General features: G+C 39.5%; 1 protein-coding gene across 5 annotated transcripts in view; it reads left to right on the top strand.

Moving 5' to 3' along the window:
• Window positions 1-23,782, top strand: part of UNC13B (unc-13 homolog B) — a 207,700-nt gene that overhangs the window by 44,161 nt on the left and 139,757 nt on the right. For 2 of the 5 annotated variants that reach the window (XM_077171833.1, XM_077171831.1), the window contains exons 7-9: window positions 1,646-1,703; window positions 13,068-13,103; window positions 19,335-19,557. In XM_077171833.1, coding sequence (XP_077027948.1) covers window positions 1,646-1,703; window positions 13,068-13,103; window positions 19,335-19,557 — 317 coding nt within the window. The remainder of the gene's footprint in view (window positions 1-1,645; window positions 1,704-13,067; window positions 13,104-19,334; window positions 19,558-23,782) is intronic. The other 3 variants (XM_077171834.1, XM_077171832.1, XM_077171835.1) reach the window with 2 other exon arrangements.

Raw genomic sequence — 23,782 nt, 5'->3', positions numbered from 1 at the left:
TGTGGATGCCAGTTGCCCTTTAAATGCACCCAGATCAGTTATGTTTTTGCAAAGGAATTCACCACCTTAATTGTGCATTGCCTGAAGAAATATCTTAATTGCTCTGAGCAAACAAGCCCAGTGTTTGAGAAACCAGCTGGAGGCAGGTTGTTGAAGAAGTTAAATGACTGATCCTCATGCATTCAGTCCCTGCCACTCAGCTTTACAGACCTCACCTTTTGGGCTGCGGAATCCTGGTCTGCACAGTGTTTTTTAGCACGAGACAACTTTGTGCTTTTGTCTACTTTGTTTTAAGTGCACCTATCTCTGTTTGAGATAATGAATGAACAGACAAAAGCTGCAGAGGAGTATTGAAGGAGCAGGTTCATTTGGAGTTCAGATGGTGTCATAGAAAAGCTTTCCAGCCTCTCTTCCTATGAACACTTAATATTCCGTTTTCATTTTGGGACTCTTGATAGCCGGGGAGCTGATGCCTTAAAAAGAGCAAACTGCTGCCGTTCTGGGATCTCTGAGGATAATAACTCAGAACCCACTGCTGTCCTGTGCTACTGAAATTGCTCATCAGCAGACTTCCTTTCACCACTCTGTCAACCAGTCAGTGCTGTGAGATCCGGCAGTTCTTGTTTTCACAGTCCTGATTAACTCAGTGGGTTGGCAGTTTGCTGATGATAAGACTAGCCACCTTTCAGGATCCCTTGTGCATTTTAAATAGCACAGATTGAAAGATAACTGCAGCGGAAGTCTGCTGTTGTCACCTTCCATGCACAGAACTGGTCATTAATCCCTACCAAATCCAAGGAGAGACTGTCTTGGTGGCTGTGTTTTGCACAGGCTGCAGCACCAGCTTGCTAAGTTTGCCACTTCCTTTGTTGTCAGATCTTTTTTCCCTAGCAAATACCGTTCTCATTATTTTGGTCAATTGTCCTAATTTTCTCATATCTTTATGTAGTACAAGATAGAAGAGAATAACAAAATAAAACCACTGGCATTCCCCTAGGGAACGCTTTGATGCTGTAACAAACAGCTTTGCAAAAAGTCAAAGCTGGCTAATTGAAATATCTCTGTGTTCTCTAATTTAGTATTAAATGAGATGAAAAATTCTTCACTTTGGATGTGAAGTGGATCACAGGAGAGTTTGCAAGTGTTGGCCGGGCAAACATTGTGTTCTTGCCTTGCCAGGCACATTAATTACCTTACTGCTGCCATCTCGTGCTCTGGATTTGGTGCGAGCCCACATGAGATTTGAGCTGTTGAGGCTGTGCTGGAGTGCCTAAATGTGAACAGGCTTATTCCCAGTTTGGAGCTCCCTATCACACTGGCATTGTGGTGTGGAAAGTCAGGTCTTTTCAATGTCTAATGAAGGTCTCAGAATTGGTAATAGGGCCTGCGCTTGTTCTAAAGCAGACTTCACCTTAAACAGAAGTGCACTTTGTAACGTGATTTTGGCATGAAAAAAGAGGACATTTCTGGGAGTGTGTTTAAATACAGATATAATGGAGATTATATTACAGATATTATGCTTATAGATATTGTGCTTTGATCATACCAGGGATATTTTCTCTTATGTGTGGCATGCTGTCATAAAGTTACCACGTGCTTTCTTATCTCTCTATATTCCTTCCTATTTTTTCTTTCCTTCCTTTAGTATCCCTTTCAGGAGGAAGTCCAGAAGAAACCATTGCCCAGTGCTGCCTCCCAGTGTTGTAAGTTAGACTTATTTCTTCTCAATATTTTTTCCTCTTTCAATGTACTTGATTTCCTTTTGTGGTTAGATGTCAAGTGATAGTACATCTGACCGACATTTTCTTATTAGAAGTACTTAAATTTCTGTGCAGTTATGAAAAGCTGTGCTCCTCAAAATATTGCTCTGCAGCTTCTGATGCCAGGAAGTGAAATCAGGCATTGAGTCTTGCACTTGCTCTTGTCCTTGTGTGCAATAGGCACAGAAAATGTGTTCAAAGTGACTAAGATTGTCAGACCCTTGTAATATTTCTACCAGTGAGAAAGCTATGTTTTTTCATGTGACTATATTAGGCTGTGTTCTGCTAAAACTTCCTGTGTTAAATATAATTTTTATTACTGTTTAATGAAATTTTAAGAGGCAGAAAATAAGTGGAGACAAGTACTACTGGTAGCCTTTTAAAATGCACCAGAGATTTGTGTACTTGATGTCTAATTTCTTCACTATTACTTTTCAATGCTGCGTTGATGGATGGAAAAATATTTTTACTAATTTCTGCTTGTCTTGTCTTGCATTTTTTATGCTTCTGAAAACATGGATGGAAAAATAATATAGCACTTACTGTATCTGATGATCTGCAAAATTAGATTTCTGAAACACTGCTTTTAACACACAATAGATGAAAGCTCAGTGATGTCTCTTGTGAATGTCTTATCTACTTTTGGCAGCAACATGAATAAAATTCAAGCCTCATAATTTAAACAAATCTTTTATCCTCTACTTCAAATCCTTTAAGATCTGCATATTACACATTGCAGGCTGTTTATCCATTAGGCTGATTATAGGATTGCCTCAAAACTGATAGTATTAGGAAATGCTAATTACTGTTTACCTTTTTTGAGTAGAATTAATTTCTCTGTATACTCTTGTTATGTTATCTTTAAAGTATCTTCAGCAACTCTAGACATTAACCAATTGCCCAGGAAACCTGATTGTGCTGTGTAGCTGGAACATGTAGAACTCTATATCAAAGTATTCCAGTAATACTTTCATTCTAGTTCATTCTAGGCAACACTTTCTGCGTCCTCCCATTTTGGGGAAAAAAAAAAAAAAAAAGTATGTTAAGAATAAAGCAGAGGTTTTTTGTTTGGTGGGGTTGTTTTTTTGTTTGTTTGGGTTTTTTGTTTTGTTTGTTTTTTGTTACTTTTTGGTTTTGGGGTTTTTGTTGTTATTGTTGTTATGCTGTTCTTGTTCTGCTTTGGGGGTTTTTTTTGGTGTGTTTTGTTTTGTTTTTTAAATGGTCAAAAGGGTACAGTTGATTTGCTAAGCCTGTAAATAAGAAACATTTTGGGAGAAACTAATATTTGATTAAATCATACCAACATAGTTTGCAGAACCCATAATGTCAAAAAGTGAAAGAAAAACTGTCTGCTGTATGAAGTGTCCAAGAAATGAATGTGTTATTTGCTGAAATTATTTTCCTTGCTCTGTGCCCTGGGCTTTCCTTTTGTTTGAGGGAGGCTGATTTGATTGAATCTCCCAAGTATTGAGATGTATGGGTAAATTAGAGGTAATGCTTCTGTGTGGGGAAAATAGCTGCACCTGTTCCCACATCAGGGTGCTTTTACATCTGCCTGTAGCTGGTTTCTCCCCTGGAGAACCAGCTGGGCTCTTGCAGGCAGACACAATGAGAAGCAGCACTATGGCCACCCTTGTTGTGCTGCCTGTTAACAGCCTGCATCTTGCTGGAAAGTGACCTTTTGCAATATTCAGTTGAAGGCCCTGTGGTTTGAACAATTAATGTCACATAGAAATTAATATAATCATTCATGGGATTAAAACACTCATTAGAATGGATGTTAAACATTTCATAGCAGTCTGTTGTTAATGTATTTAAGAATTTTCAATAAAGCTGATGGCACCGCATGTACTTTGGCTTGTTTACTGCCTGCAAGTATCTGATGTCTATGAATATCTATTTAATATCTATGAATATCTATGGAAAAAATACAAAATAGACATTTAATATAGAGGTACTTTTGAAAAACGAACTCTGCCTGCATCAACTTGTGCATAAGAGTTGTCAGCTTGCCTCAATACAGCACAGTCCTTTGAGACTCAGGAGTTTAACACAGAACATGCACAGATTGCATCTCTATTGAAAGCTGACCTGACCTTTGCATGTGACACAGGAACTCAGGAGCAGGGTGGGTGTCCTTTACCACACTAAAATGTGTTCAATATGGAATGTTCTTACTTACCATGTGGGTAAGTAATTGGTAGGTATATTTTTAGATAAAATAAAAACATCCTCAAGAACACTTAAGGCTCATCCAATTTTCCACCGCATCATTTTTCATTTTCATTTTCTCAGTGTACCAGATGAGGTATGGTTACTGTTTGGAACAGGACAGCAAACTAAGCATTTATTTAGAGGAAGGGAAAAAACATGCTCAGTGTGAGTAGGTTTTACTCCACGAGAATGTTTTCCCAATCCTTCAAAAACCACAAAATTATCTTAAAACCTGAGGCACTATAGAACAAGAGTTCTGCAAAACATTTCACATAGCTTGCACTTAAAAAAATAATTGTACATAACTGCACATGCGACTGGTGTCCTGCTTAGCCACTCTGGCCACTCTCAGAAGACCATTTTGATGTCCTTGTTCCAGCTAGAGAAAATACTATTCCAGCAGACAGGTTCAGGTTCACTAATTAGGAAGATACGTGTCCTTGCATGTTAAAATTAGATTACACTTCTGCTCTCTTCTGCATCTGTATTTTTGCACATCTTTTACCTTTTCCAAACCAGATTTTCTTGTGATGGTTTCCCACTTCCTGCAGGGATGCAGCTTGTTCTGTTACCTCCCCTGAGCAGAGGCGGGGAGAAGGATGGAGCAGGATGTGAGAGAAGAGAAGTGGCCCCATCTGAAAGCCAGCCTGTGATCTGAGGGTGGTTTTTTGTCCCTGGGCATGCATGGGCTGCTGCTGCCTTGGCTTGGTGCCATGGGAAATCTCAGCCCGCACTGGGAGCTCGAATGTTTCCAGAGATTGTTGAGCTTTCAGGCTCCTTTTCACAGTCTCAAATGCTGTTTTGTTCTTAGAAGACTCTGACCCATAATTTCTGAGGTAGTGTGGGATTTGAGCTTCCTACCTATTCTTAAATGAGGCAGGTGGTTCTGTTGCATATATAGTCTTTTCTAGGCCCTGCTGATTTTGGCACTTTTGCCTCTTTCCTTCATTATAGTTAACCATTTCATTTTAAACTCCCAACTGCTGTGCGTCCCTGTGTATTCCTCCTGCCCCAGAATGATCACATGCTTCCAATTGATTTAACTTCCAGTGATCCCAAGCAATAAGCAAAGCATTGGAGTGTCCATGCATCCAGTTTTGTTTGCCTTTCTATTAAATGTAGTCATAATTATTAAATTTTGATATGTCATTGTTAGAAAACTGCAGCATCTCCATTTTGGCTTTTACCCACAGCCTGAAATTAAATGTAAATTGAAAAGAAAGCAAGGTTTTGTTGTCTGGAAATTCACTTTAAATTATGCAGATTGAAAACATATTATTTGATTACTTTGGCATTGAGTCAATAAGCTCTAAGTTATTTATTATGAGGAGTTACAGAAATGTTTTCCTTGCATGCTCAAGATAATTTCTGGACACATAGAAGTCCATTATAATCCACAACTGAGTAACACTGTGAGTATTTTAAATGCAACTCTGATTTGGATCAGTTTCAGTGCAGACTGGGATGAGAAGGATACTCTGCATCTTTGTAGAATCAATTTGGCAGACTTGGTTAATATCAGCTGCTGTAAATACTACCCTACACCATTTGTCAGGGAGTTTACAAATCTGGAAGAGAGAAAGTTTGTTCAGTATGATTCTCAGGAAAGATAACCTAAGTGTAACTTATTGTCCCTTTTCTGTTTCAGTGTTTTTGTTCCATTTCCTTTAGTCCTTTGCTCTGTAAAATCCCTGGTTACCAGAGTTGTGGTGGGTCTTGATGTTTTATTGTGGTTTATATTTTTGGGTTTTGTTTTGTTTTGGTGGGGTTGTTTTTTTTTTGGGGGGGGGGATTATTTTGTTACTGGTTTTTGGGTTTGTTTTTTTTAATTTTTTGTTGGTTTTTGTTGGTTGATTGGTTCGTTTGGGGTTTTTTGTTTGTACATTTGTTTGTTTTGTTTTGGATTTTCTTTATTTTGGGCAGTTTTGTGTGTCTGTGTGGTGGTTTTTTGTGGTTTTTTTTTTTCTTGTTGTGTATATGTGTGTGTGTGTGTGTTTTATTGTAGGTTTTGTTGTGCTTCTTTTTTATCAGAAGAAGGTAAAAATTTTGCTTGGCTCTGGATAGGTACCCGCAGTAGGTTGGTACTGGCAACAAAAGAAGCAATAGCTTCTCATATACTCTTTTACCAGTAGAAAGAATCAAAGCCAGCCTGTGCTTGGTCTGCCATAAGATGAGAGAGAAAAAAACAAGATTACATCTCTTAATGCTCTTTGGAACATGTGTGTGTGCACATGCATGCAGGAAAAAAATGCTGCAGTTGTTTTAGATACATAAGCAGCTTTTTATCTACTTAAAATCTGGCAAAATGTTTTATACACGTTTTAGGAATGTGTATGGTGCTATTTGAATGCCAGATCAGTTTGTTGTTGTGACCCTTCTTTGCACTGATATTTGAAGAAATCTGGTTTTGCAAAATTCTTCTAAATCCTCTGTATGCACTGCTATTTCAAAGGTACCACAAAGGCTGACCCTTGAGAGGTTTCATTCCTGATGCTCACTGGTTTTCTTTTCTTTTTGGGAGCTAAAATTCCACTGGTGCATCGGGCAGGCTTATTCATTCCCCCTGTTCTAATGCTGAGATGATGATGCTTCCCATGGCACTGTTGAGGAGTTTTGTCTGCTTAACAGCCAGATGAATGCCTTCCCTGCCCCTTACTCCCCAGCAAGCCCCAAACACTGATTTTATATTTGTGCTGTGCTGTGGATGCAGCATTTTCTGCTGCCATTAATATGTTACTGGGCTGGGGGTGTCCAGCCCTGCTGTGGGGTGAATGACCCTGTTGCAGCAAATGGCAGAGTATTTGCTTTTCTTCTTTGGTAATAGTATATATATAAAAAAGAGATCTGCTCTACCAGTTTCTCAAGGCATCAGCATCAAAACACTTAAACAGGCCAGAACATGCCACTCCTAATTGTTCACAGAGGTGCATGATCCGTGACAGTGGAGGGTCAGGCAGCATTGAGAATGCTGGGAGGTGACACTGCCCTCTTTGTTGTAAAGGTGTGTGCTATACATCAAGATTCTTGCTGATTTTTTGTAGTTACCAGCCTGATTCAGCACTTAAACAACAGAGGTCAGCAGCCACCTACAGCATCTCTAGTCCACACCACTTTGGGAAGGGTAAGTAATCATTAATGGTTATTTTACCCTACTCAAAGATAGGTGACCCCAAGGATTGTGTTGCAATCCTGTTGTATAGCTGTGCTCTAGTGGGAGTGGAACTTCTGGCTGCAATGCAGTTACAACTCAAAAGACTGTTCAGTGTAAGTGTAATTCAAAACACCACACATGAATGGCTTTATTTATTTATTTATTGATTTAAGCTAGGCCAGGGAAAAACTGTTTTAGTCCATACAAGGGGAACCATTGTGTGAGCTTTTTTGTGATAGTTTACTGCTGGGCTGGGAAAGCTAGATCCTTGGCCTCTCTGCTTCTGGGTGACTGGCAGCTCCTGTTTCTCTTTGTTTAGGATAAATCCCCTCTGGGATACTTGTTTTCCTGTGGCTTTGTGGCACTCACTCTCTGGGCTGACTGAAGGCATGATAGATCTGCTGAAAGGAACACAGATTCAAGGTTTTATTCTAAAACATCTGCCTACAATTTTAGGAGTGGATATGCCTAAGGAAGAGTGCTCAGCATATGGAATTTAAAAATAAAAATACTGGTTATATTAGGAGATGATACAGTAACAAAGTTTGATGTTACTGTAGAGAACTTTAGGGCTTTGATTTTGCTGCTGATCTTCTAAATAGGGTTTTTTAGTTGTTGTTTTCCTAGAGTATAGGCTGCATTTTGAAAGGTGGTGACAAGGAAATAGTTTTTACTTTTACATAAGACCTGAATGTAAAGTTCTTATTGAAATGTTGAACACTGCCAATATTGACAAGTGTCTCTATAAGCAGTGATCAGACAAAGCAAATATTCATTTAAACACTCTAGCTTTCATAATTTGTCTAGTGCTCTTCATGAAAGCTTGTTTTTTTTCTAATGCAGTTTTTCAAGGACTTTAAACTTTATTAGTCATCATTTAGTATCATAGCAATAGGAGCAATCAATTTGAATTTTTTATTACAGTGAAATATAAACTGTTTGAAAGTTAAAGATTTTAAACTGGTAGAAAAATGATTCCCGAACTTTATGCTCAAGCCATAAATATGTGTCCTCCAGCAGTGAGGCTTGTACTTAAAGTCTGAGATTAAAAGTCGTAAGAAGAAAAGGCACCAAATCTTTTCTCTCTGCTGCTGTAGATTAAATTCCTCTTTGCTATTATGCATGTATGTCATGTTAGGGGACCAGCTATAGTCCAAAATTGTATCTCAGGAAGGGGTATATAAATCTTGTCTGTAACAGTGTTTAAATCTCTTTGCCAAATAGTGTGTGACTTGGTAGCCTGGAAATTTGTAGGACAAAGCAGCTGTGTTAGGCATCAATGCAGTGGTAGAAATGTTACAACTTTACATTGAAGATAAAATTAGGTGGCACTCTGCCTTTTTGCTATGGCTACTGATAAGATGCACAAGTTTGTAATAACTTAGTGGGTACACTGGATGATTTGATGTAGATCCAAGCTCTGCTTAAATTCTCAAATCTCAATTGATTTTGTTTAGCCAACATAAAGGTGGCTAGAAGGGCCATCTTGTTTAGTGAAATGAAATACTCAAAAATTTCAGCATAAGCTGAATGTGGTGAACTGGGGAGCAAGGAGAGCATTCCAATGTCACACTCCAGTACCTGTCCTTGTCTCTGTCAGATCCTTCTAGCTCACTTGCCTCTTGTGCTTTCTTATCTCCTTTTATGCAGAGGCCTTTGCCCTCATCTGGAGTGTTCCAAAACTGAGCTGGAAATGGTGGTATTTGTTACAAAACCTTCTTTGGCATTGTGCTTACTGAAAACTTGACTTCCTTCTAAAAAGCTATTCAATGTATGTTTTCTATTTTAGAAGCTTATTCCACTAAAATACCACCTGTTTAGTTTTGGGAATTACATTGAACACGGGAAGAATGTAGACTTTTATGGAATCTGAGATCTGTTCACACTATGTTGAGGGTATTAGCCATGGGAATAGGAGATTTTTTTAAGCACAGATAAAAGAACTGACCAGAACATTCTGCAAATGATACTTTATCAGAACCAAATATACTATCGGGAGTTTAGTTTGCTTTTATAAACTTACTTAGATGATTTCTGTTTGTGCCTAACATGGGATATAATGGGGGATTGAATAATTCACCAGCATGACTATAAGCAGTGGTCAGCAACAAATGATAATGTTCTGACAGAGATAGTAGGTCCCAGCCAATCTCAGAGGCTTGTGAACAGAAATGAAACAAAGTGGCACACAGACAGTCAAATTAGATGGCATCAAAAACTTGGAATATTCTGCTTTTTTACAGTGTCCCTGCTGATCCAGGCTTGACAGTGTGAAGTGGGGAGGAGGAGTTCCTCCTTGAATGGTTTCATAACTGAGGCACAGAACAAGCATATGTTATATTCAGCTAACAGTGGAAACCTAGATGTGCTTTATAAAATGTGTTAATGACAAAACTGTTTTAGCTTCCAAGACACCAGGCTGCTTGCATTGCTTAGTCCTTAATTGGAGGTTTATATGAAACCTCATTTTTTGAGTACTGAAACTTAGAGATACAAAATAATGTGATAACCAAGACACACACTGTGTTGGTATTTATGAACACATGGAGTGACTAGTCTGACTTGTCTGTATCATGTATTCCATTGTTGCTGTATGTTGTTGTATGGTTTTGGAATTACAGCTTCCCATTTTATATCTGTCTGGACTTCTTGGTGTTTTTAGTTTGAGTTTGCACAGGTTTAAATTTGTCCAAGGGTGATCTGGAAGGGATGTTTTCTTAACAAATCATGGTTATGCATATTTCTTTTATGAAGCACAAAAACAACTTGAAAAGGCTAAAAAGAAATTCTGTTTTCATTAACCTTCAAAATATCAAGACTGTCAACCCAGGTCTTCTGCGATTATGCTGAAGGACTGAGATGTATACTGTTAGCTCCTGAATCTTAAATGAAGCAGCATATGTGTTGAATCTTTAATAAATTCATTTTTTTCCAAAATGTTAGACACTAAAATGAAGTGGGTGTTAGTAAAAACAAACAAAAGCAGAGTTTTGAGCTTCTGACTGAAAATCCCTTACTCTCTGTTTTTGCATCTCTTTCTCTGCTCCTGCAGCATTGCTTTCCCCAGTCTGTAGCTGTAGCATAGCCTGGTCAGCCAAACCCAGCTTCTCAGTGGGAGAAAATGTGCAGGGTAAGGAGCTGCTGTCTAAAGGCAGCTGCTCCTCTCTTTGCCCTGGCCTGCTTGGCATTGGCTGCTATTTGCCTTGGGCATGGAAAGTCTGTGGAATTTTCATGCTGTTCATATGGAACTTGGTAGCACTGAGGTGGACAGGTAAGTAGCTGGCTCAAGGTCATCACTGTCAGCTTGAGGACTTTTTTTATCCTCAAAAGAAGGGAGGATGGGTGGTGGTAATGCTTCTCCTCCAAGGACAGACCTTGTATCCATGAGGGTTGTCTTAGCACTTGGTGGTTTTCTCCTTGTTGCAGTTTCAAACAATGAGTAGTGTTGTGCCAACCATCAGGCCTTTTTCTGTCAGGGAGGTAGTGGTTAGGAACATTCTCAGCTGGTTTCAGAGATCAGTCATTCCCTCCATGCAGATTGAGTACAGTGGTTTGTGCAGAGGCTGGCAGTCTGGGATTTTTATCTTTGTAAAATCTGGAGGACAGATAAGCTCCATTTCCTCTGTGTTTTTTCTGATCTGCATACCAGCTTTGGAAATTTATAGTTATCATCTGGTGTTTCTTCCCAGTTGCTCTGGGGTTTTACATGTGCATTCATTTGTGAATAATGACATGCATTTCACTAGAATGTAGCCTGACTGCAATAATGCTGTGTCACTACAGAATTTTTCTGGATCTTTGATAGTAATACAAGCTGCTAATACTTGAATTTTCCTTCCTTTGCCTCTTATTGTTCACCTGAGATACAGACATTTTTGATGTGCTGGGGTTGCTGTTACATGTGTTAGTGTCTTGAGATTTTCAGGAATGGGATACATATAAGCTGTTGTTCAACTTCTCCATTAATAGGAAATTATTTTTAATGGGAACTCTTGGTTACAGCAAATCAAAGCTCAGTGCAGGGCTCTGCCAACATCTCCCTCTTTCCTCAGTCCCTTTTCATATGTCCCTCTCTACTGTCTCTGCTATCCCTGCCTTTGGTTTCCATACCCTTTCTCCATGGTTGTCTCCCCTTTTCATTTCTTCACCATGTCTTTTATTTCTGTTTTCTTTGCCAGCTTGGTTTTGCATTCCTCTTTTTCTTCTCCTTCCCCCCTGAAATAACACTCAGATCTCTGTAAACCTGGTATTTAGGTTTTTGTTGTGAAAAACAAGCCTGAGGTGATGCCTCTGTGGTCAGGATCATGCAAACAATGTTAGGTGGATCCTGGGAGGTTTCTGATGCATTTGGATACATCTTCATCTCACCAGCACACCCGGCTCAGCTGAATTGTCACTCTTGCTGCTGAGTGGCATTTGTCTTATCTCAGGCTGTAGATTGTTGCTGCTTGACTTGATGGACTTCAGTTCTCTTCTCTTGTTAAATCCAGTAAACCAGAATTTCTATACACAGCAGAGGAATAAACCTTCTGTACTCTATGGTAACTGCATGTGTTCAGCATTTTACCAGTGGTCTTTCTAAATCAGCACCATAAAAATTGTCATTCAATTTGTTCCACTTTGTTAGGGCTGCTTCCTTTAATGACCAAAGCAAACATACATTTGTTGCTTTTTTTTTTTTTGCCTTTTTTTTTTTTCTGACTACTACTATAGGAACCAGAAGGTAATGACCAACCTTTGAAATTCTACCAGATATAAAAATGCCACTTGAACCTGAGCAATGCCTGTGCCTGTGCAAAGCACCACACGTGTGTTTGCCAGAGCCTAATCGAGGGACCTTGAAGTACTGATGTGCATCTGAGGGACTGTGTTGCTTTGTAGACCTTTTGTTTCTGAAAAGAAAGGAATAATCTGATTGTAGCTCTGATGCATCTCTATGCCTGGCTGGTAGCTAGAGATGGTAGCCAGAGCAGAAAGCTCTTGCTCGTTTTCTGTCTACATGTGATGAATTTGTTTATTCTCAGCTGCACTTTATGCATCAACACTCCTGTAAATGTAACTTTTTAAAGTGTTTTTTACACCATCTTCTAGAAATGCTGATTCTGAAGCATTTCTTGGAGTTGCAAGTTGAGTGTATGGTTCTGAAGTGATTTGAGGGCTGTATGTACTGGTTTGTTGAATCCATGGTACTGAGTATGACCTTGGGGTGACAATACAGGTATTGATAAGTAAAAACTTTAATGTCTTACAAACTTGCTGTGCAGCTTTAGCATGAATTTATTTTCATCTTCAGTTTTAACATGGAAAGGTTTGCTTACTCTTGCAGGATTAACTTAATGGGTGTTTGCCTTAGAATGTCATGAGAGCCCTTAAGCTTTTACCAGTGTGTATATCTGCCTATCTGCCTTCTCTTCACTTCACATTGTTTACATGCACACAGTTTTTCCTGCTGTTATTGTTGAAGTGATGCTCATCACCGGGTTAACTTTGTTCTGGAAAGGGGGCAGAAATGGAAATGTGAAGTGACTTTTGCCTTTTGATTTGCAGAGTTTAGCCTGGAATCAGATACTTCTCTAAACCTCTAAACTGGGCTCTGGTTTCTGCGACATTTGAGTATGCTAGGGAATAACAATGTTTAACTGCTCTTGCTAGGTTGACTGATAAGTATTTTGTCTACTTGTGTTAATAAATGCATGATTGCTTATCAATTCCAAGCATTTATAATGATCTCAGTTTTCAGAATGTCTTATAAACAAACTGGACATGAGGTGGAAGCCCCGACATAAAACTAATGTTGCATTTATAAAGAAATAGATCCCTTAAATTTTCAAGCTCACAATCTGTAAGGCATTTTAAATACATGAAAAGTATGCTTGTGATTTGTTTTTTCTAAGCTTTCTTTTTCCATTCCTATTCTTTTCTGCCATTTGTGTTACATGCAGGCAACTGGAGTTATTTCGGATGGGGAGAGCAGCTGAGTACGTAACAGTTTGATTTCTTGCAAGCTTTCTGATCGTATAGTGATGCAGCATGCTCCAGTACAAGGAAAAGTGGAAATATTCATGCATATACAAAGTCTGTTCCGTTGTATTTTATTTTACTTTCACTTAGTCTTCATATTTGTGTGGATGGATGGCTGTTCATTTTTTCACTTTTTAGCTTTGTTTTGGTTATGTTTTATATGAGTTGCTTGTGCCTTCTACTGGAATTTGAGGACATGATGGCATATTTGGACTGTTATTCTTGTCCTGTAAAGGTGATTCTAGTTTTTTACTTGTGTGTGTCTTTTATGTTGGTCTTCATACCTATGTGAGCCCAAATCAGTGTTTGAAGTAATAGAAAAACACAAGGAAATCTGTAGTCATTGTCTTACTAAGATGAGATATGGTGGAAATATATTCCAAATACTACAAATAGGAGTAAATCTGAAAGAAGAAAGGACTGTTGCACACCCATGAGGCTGTACGTATTGTGTTATGTTCAGCCTCAGTGGGACAAGTTTATCATGGCAAAAGTTGCAGGGCTTTGCTTTCACTAGTGCTGAGGAAAAACTCAGATACTTCAGCTGTCTGTGATCTGTAGAGCTGCTGCCACACCTGGAGATTGCTGTGTTAACTTCTAGTTACGCTGCAAAATTTTTGGTTTTTGTTCTAGAAAATGTACCTTCACTTTCTGAAGGTGCTAGAGATGCTAACAGGTAAGGTTGAGAAGAAGCTCAAGATACAGTGTGTCGCTTCCGTAGTCTTTAGAACATGCAAGGGTTGATTTATCAGTCTTAAAGCAAAGGTGTTTGTTCCCTGTGTGCAAGACAAGAATGTGAGTGTTGTTTAGGGAAGCATGCAAAGAAAGATCACTGTGGCTGCTTCCAGCAGGGCAGAGATTGTGCTTCATGCTCTTCCATTTTTGACATAATGGAATTTGTAGAGGATGCTCTTACTGCTTCTGAGCCTAATGTCCAGCTGATGTTACAGTGCATTTCATATGTGGACCTGTTCTGCATTCTAGAAGTCTTCCACTAGTGACTTCCCCATTTCTTCTCCCACATTTTTTGTCCTCCTTGTTCTCCTGTTGTTGATCAAATGTAAGTTCTTTGTGCATCGTCAGTGTTGACCAACTTGCTTGTGCTGTCAGTGCTGGATGTCTCAATTGTTTATTCTTTGTAGGATAAAGGAGGTGTAGGATAACTGAGAGGTAACTAATTAACTTTTTGACACTAATAAGAAGGACTAGTGTCCTAAATAGCTTTCTTTTCCATTTTTGGGTATGTGGAAGGGAAGTGGGATGTTTAGGCATCAGTCAATGAGAAGTCTAGGAAGGCTGTGTACATGTATTTCTCCTGTTTATTTGGAGAGTCAGTGTGTGGTTGTTTTGCTTTAAAAGGTACTTGTATTCATGAGGGTCCCTCCATTCCTCCCTCCCCTTCTTCCTTGTGGTGCTGTCCTCTTTGAAATCATTTTAGCATCCTTACAGTCAAACTCGGGGCAGTGTTAGTGGTGTTTCCAAGTGAGCTCCGTTAGCTTGATATATGAAAAACAATATAAATTAAAAACAAGCTTCTAATTGTAATGTTTAAAAAGCAGCTGAGAAGGAAGCAGCAGAAATAGCATATTGGTAGCTGGAAGACTTTTTCCTGGTGAGAGCTTCATGCAAGAGGAGTGCTGTAGCACAGACCCTTGTTAGTTGGGCAGAAGATGCTTTAGGAAAGAGGCATCTTGTACTGCTGACCTAGTTTCGTTTTAGGAAAGGGAAAGGCTTGAAGAAGTAGGGTAGATGTTAAAGGGAGTCTTTGCACTTCAGCCTGTCAGTTCTGTTCTTGGCTGATGAATGTTTCAGCAGCAGAGTATTTTCAAGTGAGAAAAACAGGATTATGAAAGCTCTTAAACTGGAGACTTAGTATTGCAAACATACTGTCTTAAAAATATGCAAATTTCAAATGTATTTTTAAGCTGTGAGGGCAACACAATGAACTAATGACCTGCAAAGTTCCATTTAAATAATTTCTCAAAATCTAGGCAGTTTTAGCATAAAAAAGATATAGAAGAGCCTCAAAAATCATCCTTGTGTCCTTTTGAATTTTTTTCCTTCCTTCTTACTTCAGTATCCTCTTTCAGCTAGTATGCATTTTGGTTATAAGATTTTAGAAAGTGTATTTGTCAGAAGTGACCAGTGGTTCAGTAGATGATGGTGCAGTGGGATCTGAGACTTAAGGAAAGAAACTGTTGGCAGCTATGATGAGAAGAAGTTTAAATGGATGACAGGAGGGGAAGGTGAATTAGTTGCAAGGCCCGTGGTGTAGAGCGAGCAGAGACTTTTGCTGACCTAGAAATTATTCCTTCAGTTAGTACACTTTATTTTCTTCTACCATTATTAACATAGACAAAAGCTGTAAAAAGCTCAGGGCTTGTTTTGGAGAACTTACGAGGGTTTTGCTTTTGTCCAAGATTTTCCTCAAGTTTGTAGAGGATAACTTAAGCTTGGGGGACTGGATGTCAGCTCCCAGGGGCTGATGATGCACTGTGCTAGGAAAAGCAGGAGGCAATTTCAACTGAATATGTTTTGAGAGGAGCTCCTGCTGTGCCTTGGGACTTTAAACCAGGCAAAACCACTTCTTCAAGTGCATTCATCCAGCCACCTCTAATAATTTTGCTGCTAGTTTTCCTTCCTGTCCTGAAGTTTGATGTAAAGAAAGCTGCCAGAGGCTAAAGCAGCCTAGTTGAGCTGGCGTAGCAGGACTGTAAAAGTGTTTTTGAGGTCAAGATATTAAAATCTGTATGTGTTCTACCCTGCAGCAGTCATGTTATAACTTCCTCCCCCTAACTCCCACTTCTGGGGGTGGGAGTTAGGGGGAGGAATAACAGTCACAGAAGGTATCTCCTTCCTTGATTTTCCCCATTCTGTGAAATCCTACTGTGTGATGTGACTGCCCCAATGGGTTTTCTTCTTATGCTCCCTATATGCATGAATATTCAGTAATGAAACGTGAACAGCATGCTTCTGTCCTGCCCTTCAGCCTTACCCACAGCTCTCTACTCAGTAGGTTCAGTGACAAAGAAACAATTTTCATCCCTTGACAGCTCTTTGGTATATGTGAAATTTTTCAGTCTTGGGTAAAAAATTACTGGGTTTATTGTTACGTGTTTTGTTACCAGTTTTACTGATCTTCCAAGACTGAGGCTAAGCTCCAGCTTTGCTTATAGAAGACTTGTTTTATCACCTGTTTGAAGAAAACTACTTGAATTTATTACACCATGTGTGTTATGAGGCATATTTTGCTGAAACATGGGCTGTAATGCCTCCATTTGAAGGGGCGCTGCATCCCCAAAGCCACTTCTGCAAGTTCTTGTCAGTCTCTTAATTAAAATTTAAGCGTCAAGTATGTTAATGAATGGCATCATCATTATATGCTGGCATTTCAGAAAACACTTCCTTGCCAAGATAATGTTTGCTGTAAGCCACATATGGGCCAAGTTTTAATGCTTTTGATCAGGCTGAGCAATGTCTTTGTTTGAGAACACTTCTTTTAAATAAAGGGAGAGTGCTCATAGGTTAGTTGCAGTTCAGCATGACTAAGAGTTTTTTGAGTTCACTCTTATTTATGAGTTGAGGATTTCTGTCTGGTATTAACATCTGTGGATGCTGTTAGGTTCATGTGGCATACATCAGAGAAAAAACATGTTCCTGCCTCATGGAGCCTTGCATCCTTTAAACATGCCTCAGGGAGGCATTTTGTGTTGTGACCTCAAAGAGGCTTCCTGCTGCTATAAACCAGTAAGAAGTCTGAGAAGTTCTGGTGTTAGCTTTTATAAACTTATATGCTCTAAATGTTTGATTAACATTTATGCTAATCAGCTATTTTGGGATGTTGCTTACTGGGGTTTATGTCAGAAATCTTCCTTTGATAGTGCAGAGGTGAGATGCGATGACTGGTGAACAAATCCAGATAGTTCTGCAACAGTCTGATTAATTTGGAACTCTCTGAGCCTGTCAGCTGGTCAGAGTTGCTGACCCATAGAAGCAGTGTTCTGCTTCCTAATAAACATAACTGTGTAAATCTTTGCACTCCCAGTATTTTGAGTCACTGGATTCAGCTTTTCTCACTCTGATAATTTTACTACTGGTTTGTATTTTTTGTTGCACATTTGAGGCTAGCTAAAATGTTTATCCCTAAAGCTGTTGGTCTGGTGACTTTTACCAGATCTTAAACCTGTATCTCAGTTAGACTGCCTTCAGCCTCTACAAGTGCTGTGATGATTATGGAGCCACAGCTGAAGAACTTTCCATCATACCAGAGTTACTTAGGCTTTACCTTAAATGACAGTTACATCTGATGGAATGAAGAAATTAATTGAGCAGTAAAGTGAGGCCTTAAGAGACTGTTTGGAGCAGTGTGTTTTCTGTCCAGTAGAAGTAATTATTGTTCATTAGATGGCAATGGCTCAAGTCTTGAGCAATAACAATGACATTGCTCAGCTGAGTAATAGCTTATTATTCTTGTGAGGTCAATGTAAGACTTGTGATTGACAAATAGATCAGCCTTTGCTTCACAGACTGGAAGTTTGGTGCTCCTCAGTGAGGTTTGGCATATGAAAGCATTTCTGTATAGTAAATATTGAATATTTTTCCTAAGCACTGAGCTGGCATAAAATTGATGGACACTGTGCTTTTCATAAAGCTGAATACAGCAGCATATGATTGATACTCATTTCTATTCAATTGACTAGAGACTGACAAGAGCGCTGCAGCATTTAAACTACTAAAAGGCAGGAGGCTTAACTCAGTTTTCGGTGTGGACAATCAAATTGAATTGGTTCCACTTAAGAGTGTAGAGCAGAGCTTTTTCAAGTGGCCCATATTTTGCAGATGTTTACTGCTGCTATTTTTTTCTCTTCTTCCATCCACTTTAGAGTGCTAATCTTACTATGTTGTGAAAGAACTGAAAAGATCACCAAGAACAAATTTTACCTCATATTAAAACAAAATGGAAATTGAGTTAGGGGTATGGGAAGCACCCATGGAAGAAAAGGGGGTTCCCTCATGCTGCATTCCATCTACTTGGAATTTCAGCACTGAAATGCAGGGTTCTTTAAGGATCTGACATGTAAAGAGCGCTCTCACTTCATTGTTCAGCCTCATGATGAATGACTGTGTAGGACACACACCACTGGATAACCTACCAGAGAGGGCTTTAGTTTGGTTGTCCCTTTTAGACAGATTTGGTAGCAGAGAGAATGAATAATGGCTGATTATTTTCTGTTGTTTCGAGCATGTTAATGGTGCACTCCACTGCCTTATGGTGTGTGTATTTCACTTCAAGCTTGCAAAGATAACCTTGCATCCTGCGCAGCCACACACAGCCATATATTTTTCATACCTTACCTCACTATAACTTGGCATTCTCCTTTCCTGAAGGATTACCAAGCAGAGGTGTTTCTGTAGGGAGAGGGACTCGGTTGGAAAGGAGCTTTTTCATTTGTGAAGGTTATTGTTAGTGTTAAGTACTGTGCTTAAGAAAATTTACCTTTATGTGTTAAATGTGTTAAAGCAATTTTTCCCTATAAGAAGTAGTGTAATTGTTTATTGGCAGAACTGCTCTCCCAGTTCTTCTGATTTTCCTACTGAGTACTTTCCATTAATTTCTCTTAACTTAAACTAATACTTCCAAAAAAAAAAAAAAAAAAAAAAAAAAAAAGCATTTAAAAAAAATCCAGAAGCACAAAGTTCTGGTTAGGAATCTTGAGAAGAAAGGACAGTATTACAGTTTAAAGGTTGAAAAGTTTTCAGAAAGAGCTCCTTTCCACAAAGTGTTTTTGAGTTTGTGTTGTTTTTTTTTTTTCTTTTTGAATATCTAAAAGTTCATTTTGGCAGCTGCAAAGTACCTGAAATTTTAGGTGCTGGGGTTTGTTTGATTATTTTTTTGTTGGGGGGGAAGGTGTTTTGTTTTAAATACAGATGTCTTAATCTGCCTCTTAGTAATGATTAAAGAAAAATAAACTGTAATGGGAAGGGGGAAAGGAGGGTGTAGATCTAATCACTGCAGTTCCTTGGTGCACACTTGAGAAAACTGGAGGTTATAGCCAGCTCCCAGATGGAGATACGGCCACAGCAGAAATAGTGGTTTTTTTGGTCATTCTTCCAAAACTAAACGGGCTCCACTGTCCCAGCAAGGCAGCTTGAGAGAGCTGTGCCCTTAAACTGCTTTTGTCTCTTAGCCTTTGAAGATGCTGACAGTGCCGTGGATGACCGGGACAGTGACTACCGCAGCGAGACGAGCAGCAGCATCCCCCCTCGGTACCACAGCACCGTGCAGCCCAACGCCTCCGTGCACCAGTTCACGGGCCCAACCCGCCTGCAGCAGCAGGGGGTCCTGCGGGATTCCTGTGCCAACTCTCTCCACAATTATGATCTAGATTATCGGGAGCATGTGGCCGCCAGGTGAGTGCTCTCTTATGGGTAGCTCTCCTTGCCCTTTGTTTTTCCACTGCAGACCATGAAGGTACTGAGCTGGCAGAGGAGGGCAGATCAAGGGCTCTGGAAGTCTTCTGGTAGGAAGGTGTTATCTGTGTTGTTGACCCTGGGATTCTGCTGTGAACCAGGAGAAACCTGTGGAGGGTATGTGTTCTGGCAGTTTAGGGAGTTATCTTAACAGATATGCTCAACTTCAGGTCATTTGCGCTTGGCTGTACTTTACCCTTACTCTCTGAAGGCTAGAGTAGTGGATAGTTGCTTGTTCTGGTACCATGGCGTAGGTGTGCCTCTCAAGCCAGTGAAACACATTCTAGCAGAGTTATCCTATTGGGAGCTTCTTCCTTGGTGCAGATTTATTTTCTCTTCTGGATTAGCTCCAGTTCTATTAGATCTGCCAAAACAATGTATTCAAGAAGAAAGTCTGTAACAGATTAGTTGTTGGGGTTTTTTTTCCTTCTGTTCCTGTTACCATTTAACACTGTTGAATGGTGTGTTTTCTCTTTCATAGTTTCAGCTGTATGAAGATAGTTTGTTTGCTCTGAATTTTTTTTTTTTACATAACTTAGTAGTGTTTTTTCACAAGTGTTTTTAACTTGTTGAAGTATTGAGCATTGCTGCACTAACTTACCAGGATCATTGGCTGTGAGCTAGAACTAGTTGTGCAAGGTGAAAGCAGAAGATTTTGGACAGTGCTGCTAATTTTGGTCAGTGGTTCTGTAGAACAGGCTAAGCTGCTACTTCTGCCTTTGGTGAGGAAGGAGGAGGCACTATGACAGTTAGAGGTGCAGAGTTCTATTTGTATTATAAGTGATTTTTTTTTTACCTTATCTCTCTTGGTGCGAATGTTCTTGTTTGCTAAAGTCTGAACCTAAATTCAGTTATTGTCTTGGGTGACTGAGGTTAAGTTTTGCCCTTCTTGATGTATGATCTTTAATAGTAAAGGGTGAAGTTTAATGGTAACATCTAATGTTGTTACTGTTACTGAGGTTTCAAGAATAGAAGCAAATGTGCCAACAAAATGCATTTACTGCAGTGTGATGTGTCATTCCTAGTGCTCTATTCCTAGTTCATTAAATGTCTTATATATAAGCAAATTATTCCCTTTCCCATGTGAGTCTGTGCTGCTGGCTTGCAGTGGTAAAATTGCTGAAGATCTAATTGAGAAGATGAGCTGAGGCTTTTTCTTTTTGGAAGAGCTGAGTTGAACAGTGATGTTGGACCCCCAGTCAGGGGAAGCCAATGCTGGTGGCATATTTTTGGAGTTGTGTGATTTCTTGGAGTGGTGTTGACAATACAGGTAGTTTTTCCTTGCTCACTTTGCTAGGAGGCAGTGTGTATGTGAATTTCTATCTGTATCTAAAAGATAGAGGTGTTTTTAAGACCTTCTAAAGAACCGCTGCTCGTTTAAATTTTTAGAGAATACCAAGCGGCAATGTATTTCTTTTGTTTTTCCCCTGATTTCCTTAAGGTATTGATGTGAAAGGGTCTGGACTGATAAAATTTACTTGGAAAACGTGAGGTTTGTAGTTTGCTATGGTCTAAAATTACTTTCAGTCCAGAAATGCAGATCTTCAATGGTGATCTGAGAGTTTCTGTTCCCATGTGCGTTTTCCACGTGCCCAACAAGATTCTTTGCTACTTGTTTAATCTTATAACATAAAATGTGCTAATAAGCTTTCCGAAGAGGCTATGTGGGATTCTCTTACTTACCAGAAAGGTATTTCTAACAAGCTAGCTGAAAAGAAGCATGTGGGTAGACCTGAAATATTTTCAAAACAAAGCTGTAGCTGAGTGTTTCAGGAACAAATTGTATTTGACTTCTGTTCCTAGCAGCTCTGAGTGCTGTGTGTCAGGCAGTCACCTGATGAAATCAGTGTTCCTGGCATACTGCAGCTGATGGTTACTGTGAAAATGAGGGCTTGTAGGAGGCTCTCCTGGGCAGACCCAGAGGAACCAGACAAGAACCTGCTGAAACCTGTCTTGAACTGTGCAGAAGGTTATCAGTGCCAAAATGCCTCAGTTGAAAGTGTCTGTTCTAGCACCTGGGTTTTTTTCTTACAATATCTGGATTTGGATGAAAAAGTTCTGCTTCTCTATATTAGCTGTTACATGTGATCATATTCCTGTGATTGAAGTAATGTATTTTCTTCCAACCTCTCGTAAGGATGACAAGCAATATTATTATGTGTCCTTGGAGTGTGTTTTGCTGCCAGCAACCAGTTTGGCTTCAGAAGAACAGACATCTTTCCCTCAGTTTTGGTTTGTGGGTTGTTTTTTTGTTTGTTTGTTTGTTTGTTTGCGTTTTGTTTGGGGTTTTTTTTGTTGTTTTTTTTTTCTTTTTTGTTTAAGCACTAACTTCTTTGCAATGCTCATTTTCTTTAACTGTTTGTCCTCCATACCTCCCTAGTCTTACTCAGTATGATAGCATAGATTCCACTATGAGAGTCCACATCTGAGTCTTAAGATCTGTCAGATGAGTGGGTTACCCTCTCTGCACCTCTCTGCCTGTCTCCCCGGTGTTGCTGCTTTGAAGTGTTCTTGTGGTACATTTCAGCTGATATTCGCTGTTTGCCTTGACTGTTTTTTAGATCTGCAGTAGTTAAATGCTGGGCTGGTGTCTTTTTCTCCTCTCATGTGTTAGGTTTCTCATCATTATTTCTAATAAGAGGGATGCTTTGTAAAAGAGCAGAGAAAACACATACAGGAAAAGAAAGAAAGAAAAGAAATTTAGAAAGATTAAAAAGAAAAGTAATTTTCTTTACACCTAAATTAGTACGTTTTTTCGGTTCTGCATTTACAGATAATGGCTCTTCAGACATTCATGTAGCACTCATTGTCTTCAGCTGAGCTCTGGAAGGGCTTGATCCAGTAACTATGGTGGCCCTGGGAATCTTTTGAAAGAAAATGATTTCATTTACTGACTTAAAATAGTGAGCAAGAAGTGTAATAGGTGTTCTAAACTGTGTATAACAGGATTAATTTAAAGTAATGAGCATCTTTCCAATTAGTATAAGTTAGCTAATACTGTTGGAAATGCAGCACTAAAGCAGCAGTAGAAAATGCAATGACCCATCTGTCTTTCAGGACTATCCCATCTGTATCCTATGTTGTCATGCTCCATGCAGCTCTCATGGTGAAGACTCTTGGATTAGCAGTATCCATAAAATGCCTGACGTCTTTGCCCTTCTCCAGCACTAGGGGGTCAGGGGCACACATGCCCTCATGCTCCTCAGTTCTCAGCAGTGGATGATGTGAGGCAAAGCTGCATCTTTCAGATGATCATGTTGATATTTTTACATCCAATTTCTACCTGCTTGTTTGTATGTAGATTGTCAGAAGCTGTCCTTGTGAGGTTTAGGTGAAGAAGTTTCCTTGCTACTACCCTTGGGGCTGTTGAACGATTGAGATTATCCTGCTGACCAAGGGATAAGAATTAATCCCAAAATCCCAAGGGTCATTTACTTGGGTTTCTAGAAAGCATCAGATTGTTTCAGCTTAATTGCTGCAGCTTAATTCATTCTCCCACAATGGACAATTATAAATAGATGGATCTTTTCAAATGCGTTATAAATGGGAAATACAGATCCTGAAGATCATCTGAGGCTTATGATGGGCTAATATCCAGCACCAGTGTTTTGATTTTCGTTCTGGTCTAGTAACAGCTCTGAGAATCTTAATTTTGTGTTGTTTAGGGGCACCTTGAGGCCATTAGCTGCAGCAAGAGCTCTCCCAGCAAAGAGGAATGGTGAAATAGCTGAAACTCCTCTTGTTGCTCGTGCCCACAGTTTAGGTTTTGTCCCCTGTCCTCACTTGCCTGGGGTCCAGTGACTTCTAAGTCTCCAGATGAAATCCCTGCTCTGTTGCCACCTCTGGGAGGTAGAAAGTCTCTGAAGGCTTAATGAGTACTGCTAAAACAAAGTCTGCAGCCCAGGGTGACCGAAATGCAGGCACAGCATAGTGGAATGGTGCGCGTGGGCACTGCATCTCGAAGTAGTCCTGTTGCTGCAATAAGTGACTTCTTTTCAGCATGCCTAAAAAAGCAACAGCAGAGTACTGGTACTGCCAAGGCTGTGTGCCCTCACTTGATCACAAAAAGCTGTTCTCCCTCAAAAAGGCATTTCTAAATTTTGTGCAGACATAACCGATGGAATCTCACAACCCATGCTGCTTTTTTTGACTATTTGATTGAAGT

This window comes from Agelaius phoeniceus, chromosome Z (assembly GCF_051311805.1).
Source record: "Agelaius phoeniceus isolate bAgePho1 chromosome Z, bAgePho1.hap1, whole genome shotgun sequence".
Classification (NCBI taxonomy): domain Eukaryota; kingdom Metazoa; phylum Chordata; class Aves; order Passeriformes; family Icteridae; genus Agelaius; species Agelaius phoeniceus.
Note: the sequence above shows the minus strand (reverse complement) of the source record. Positions and strands in the feature narration are given on the sequence as shown.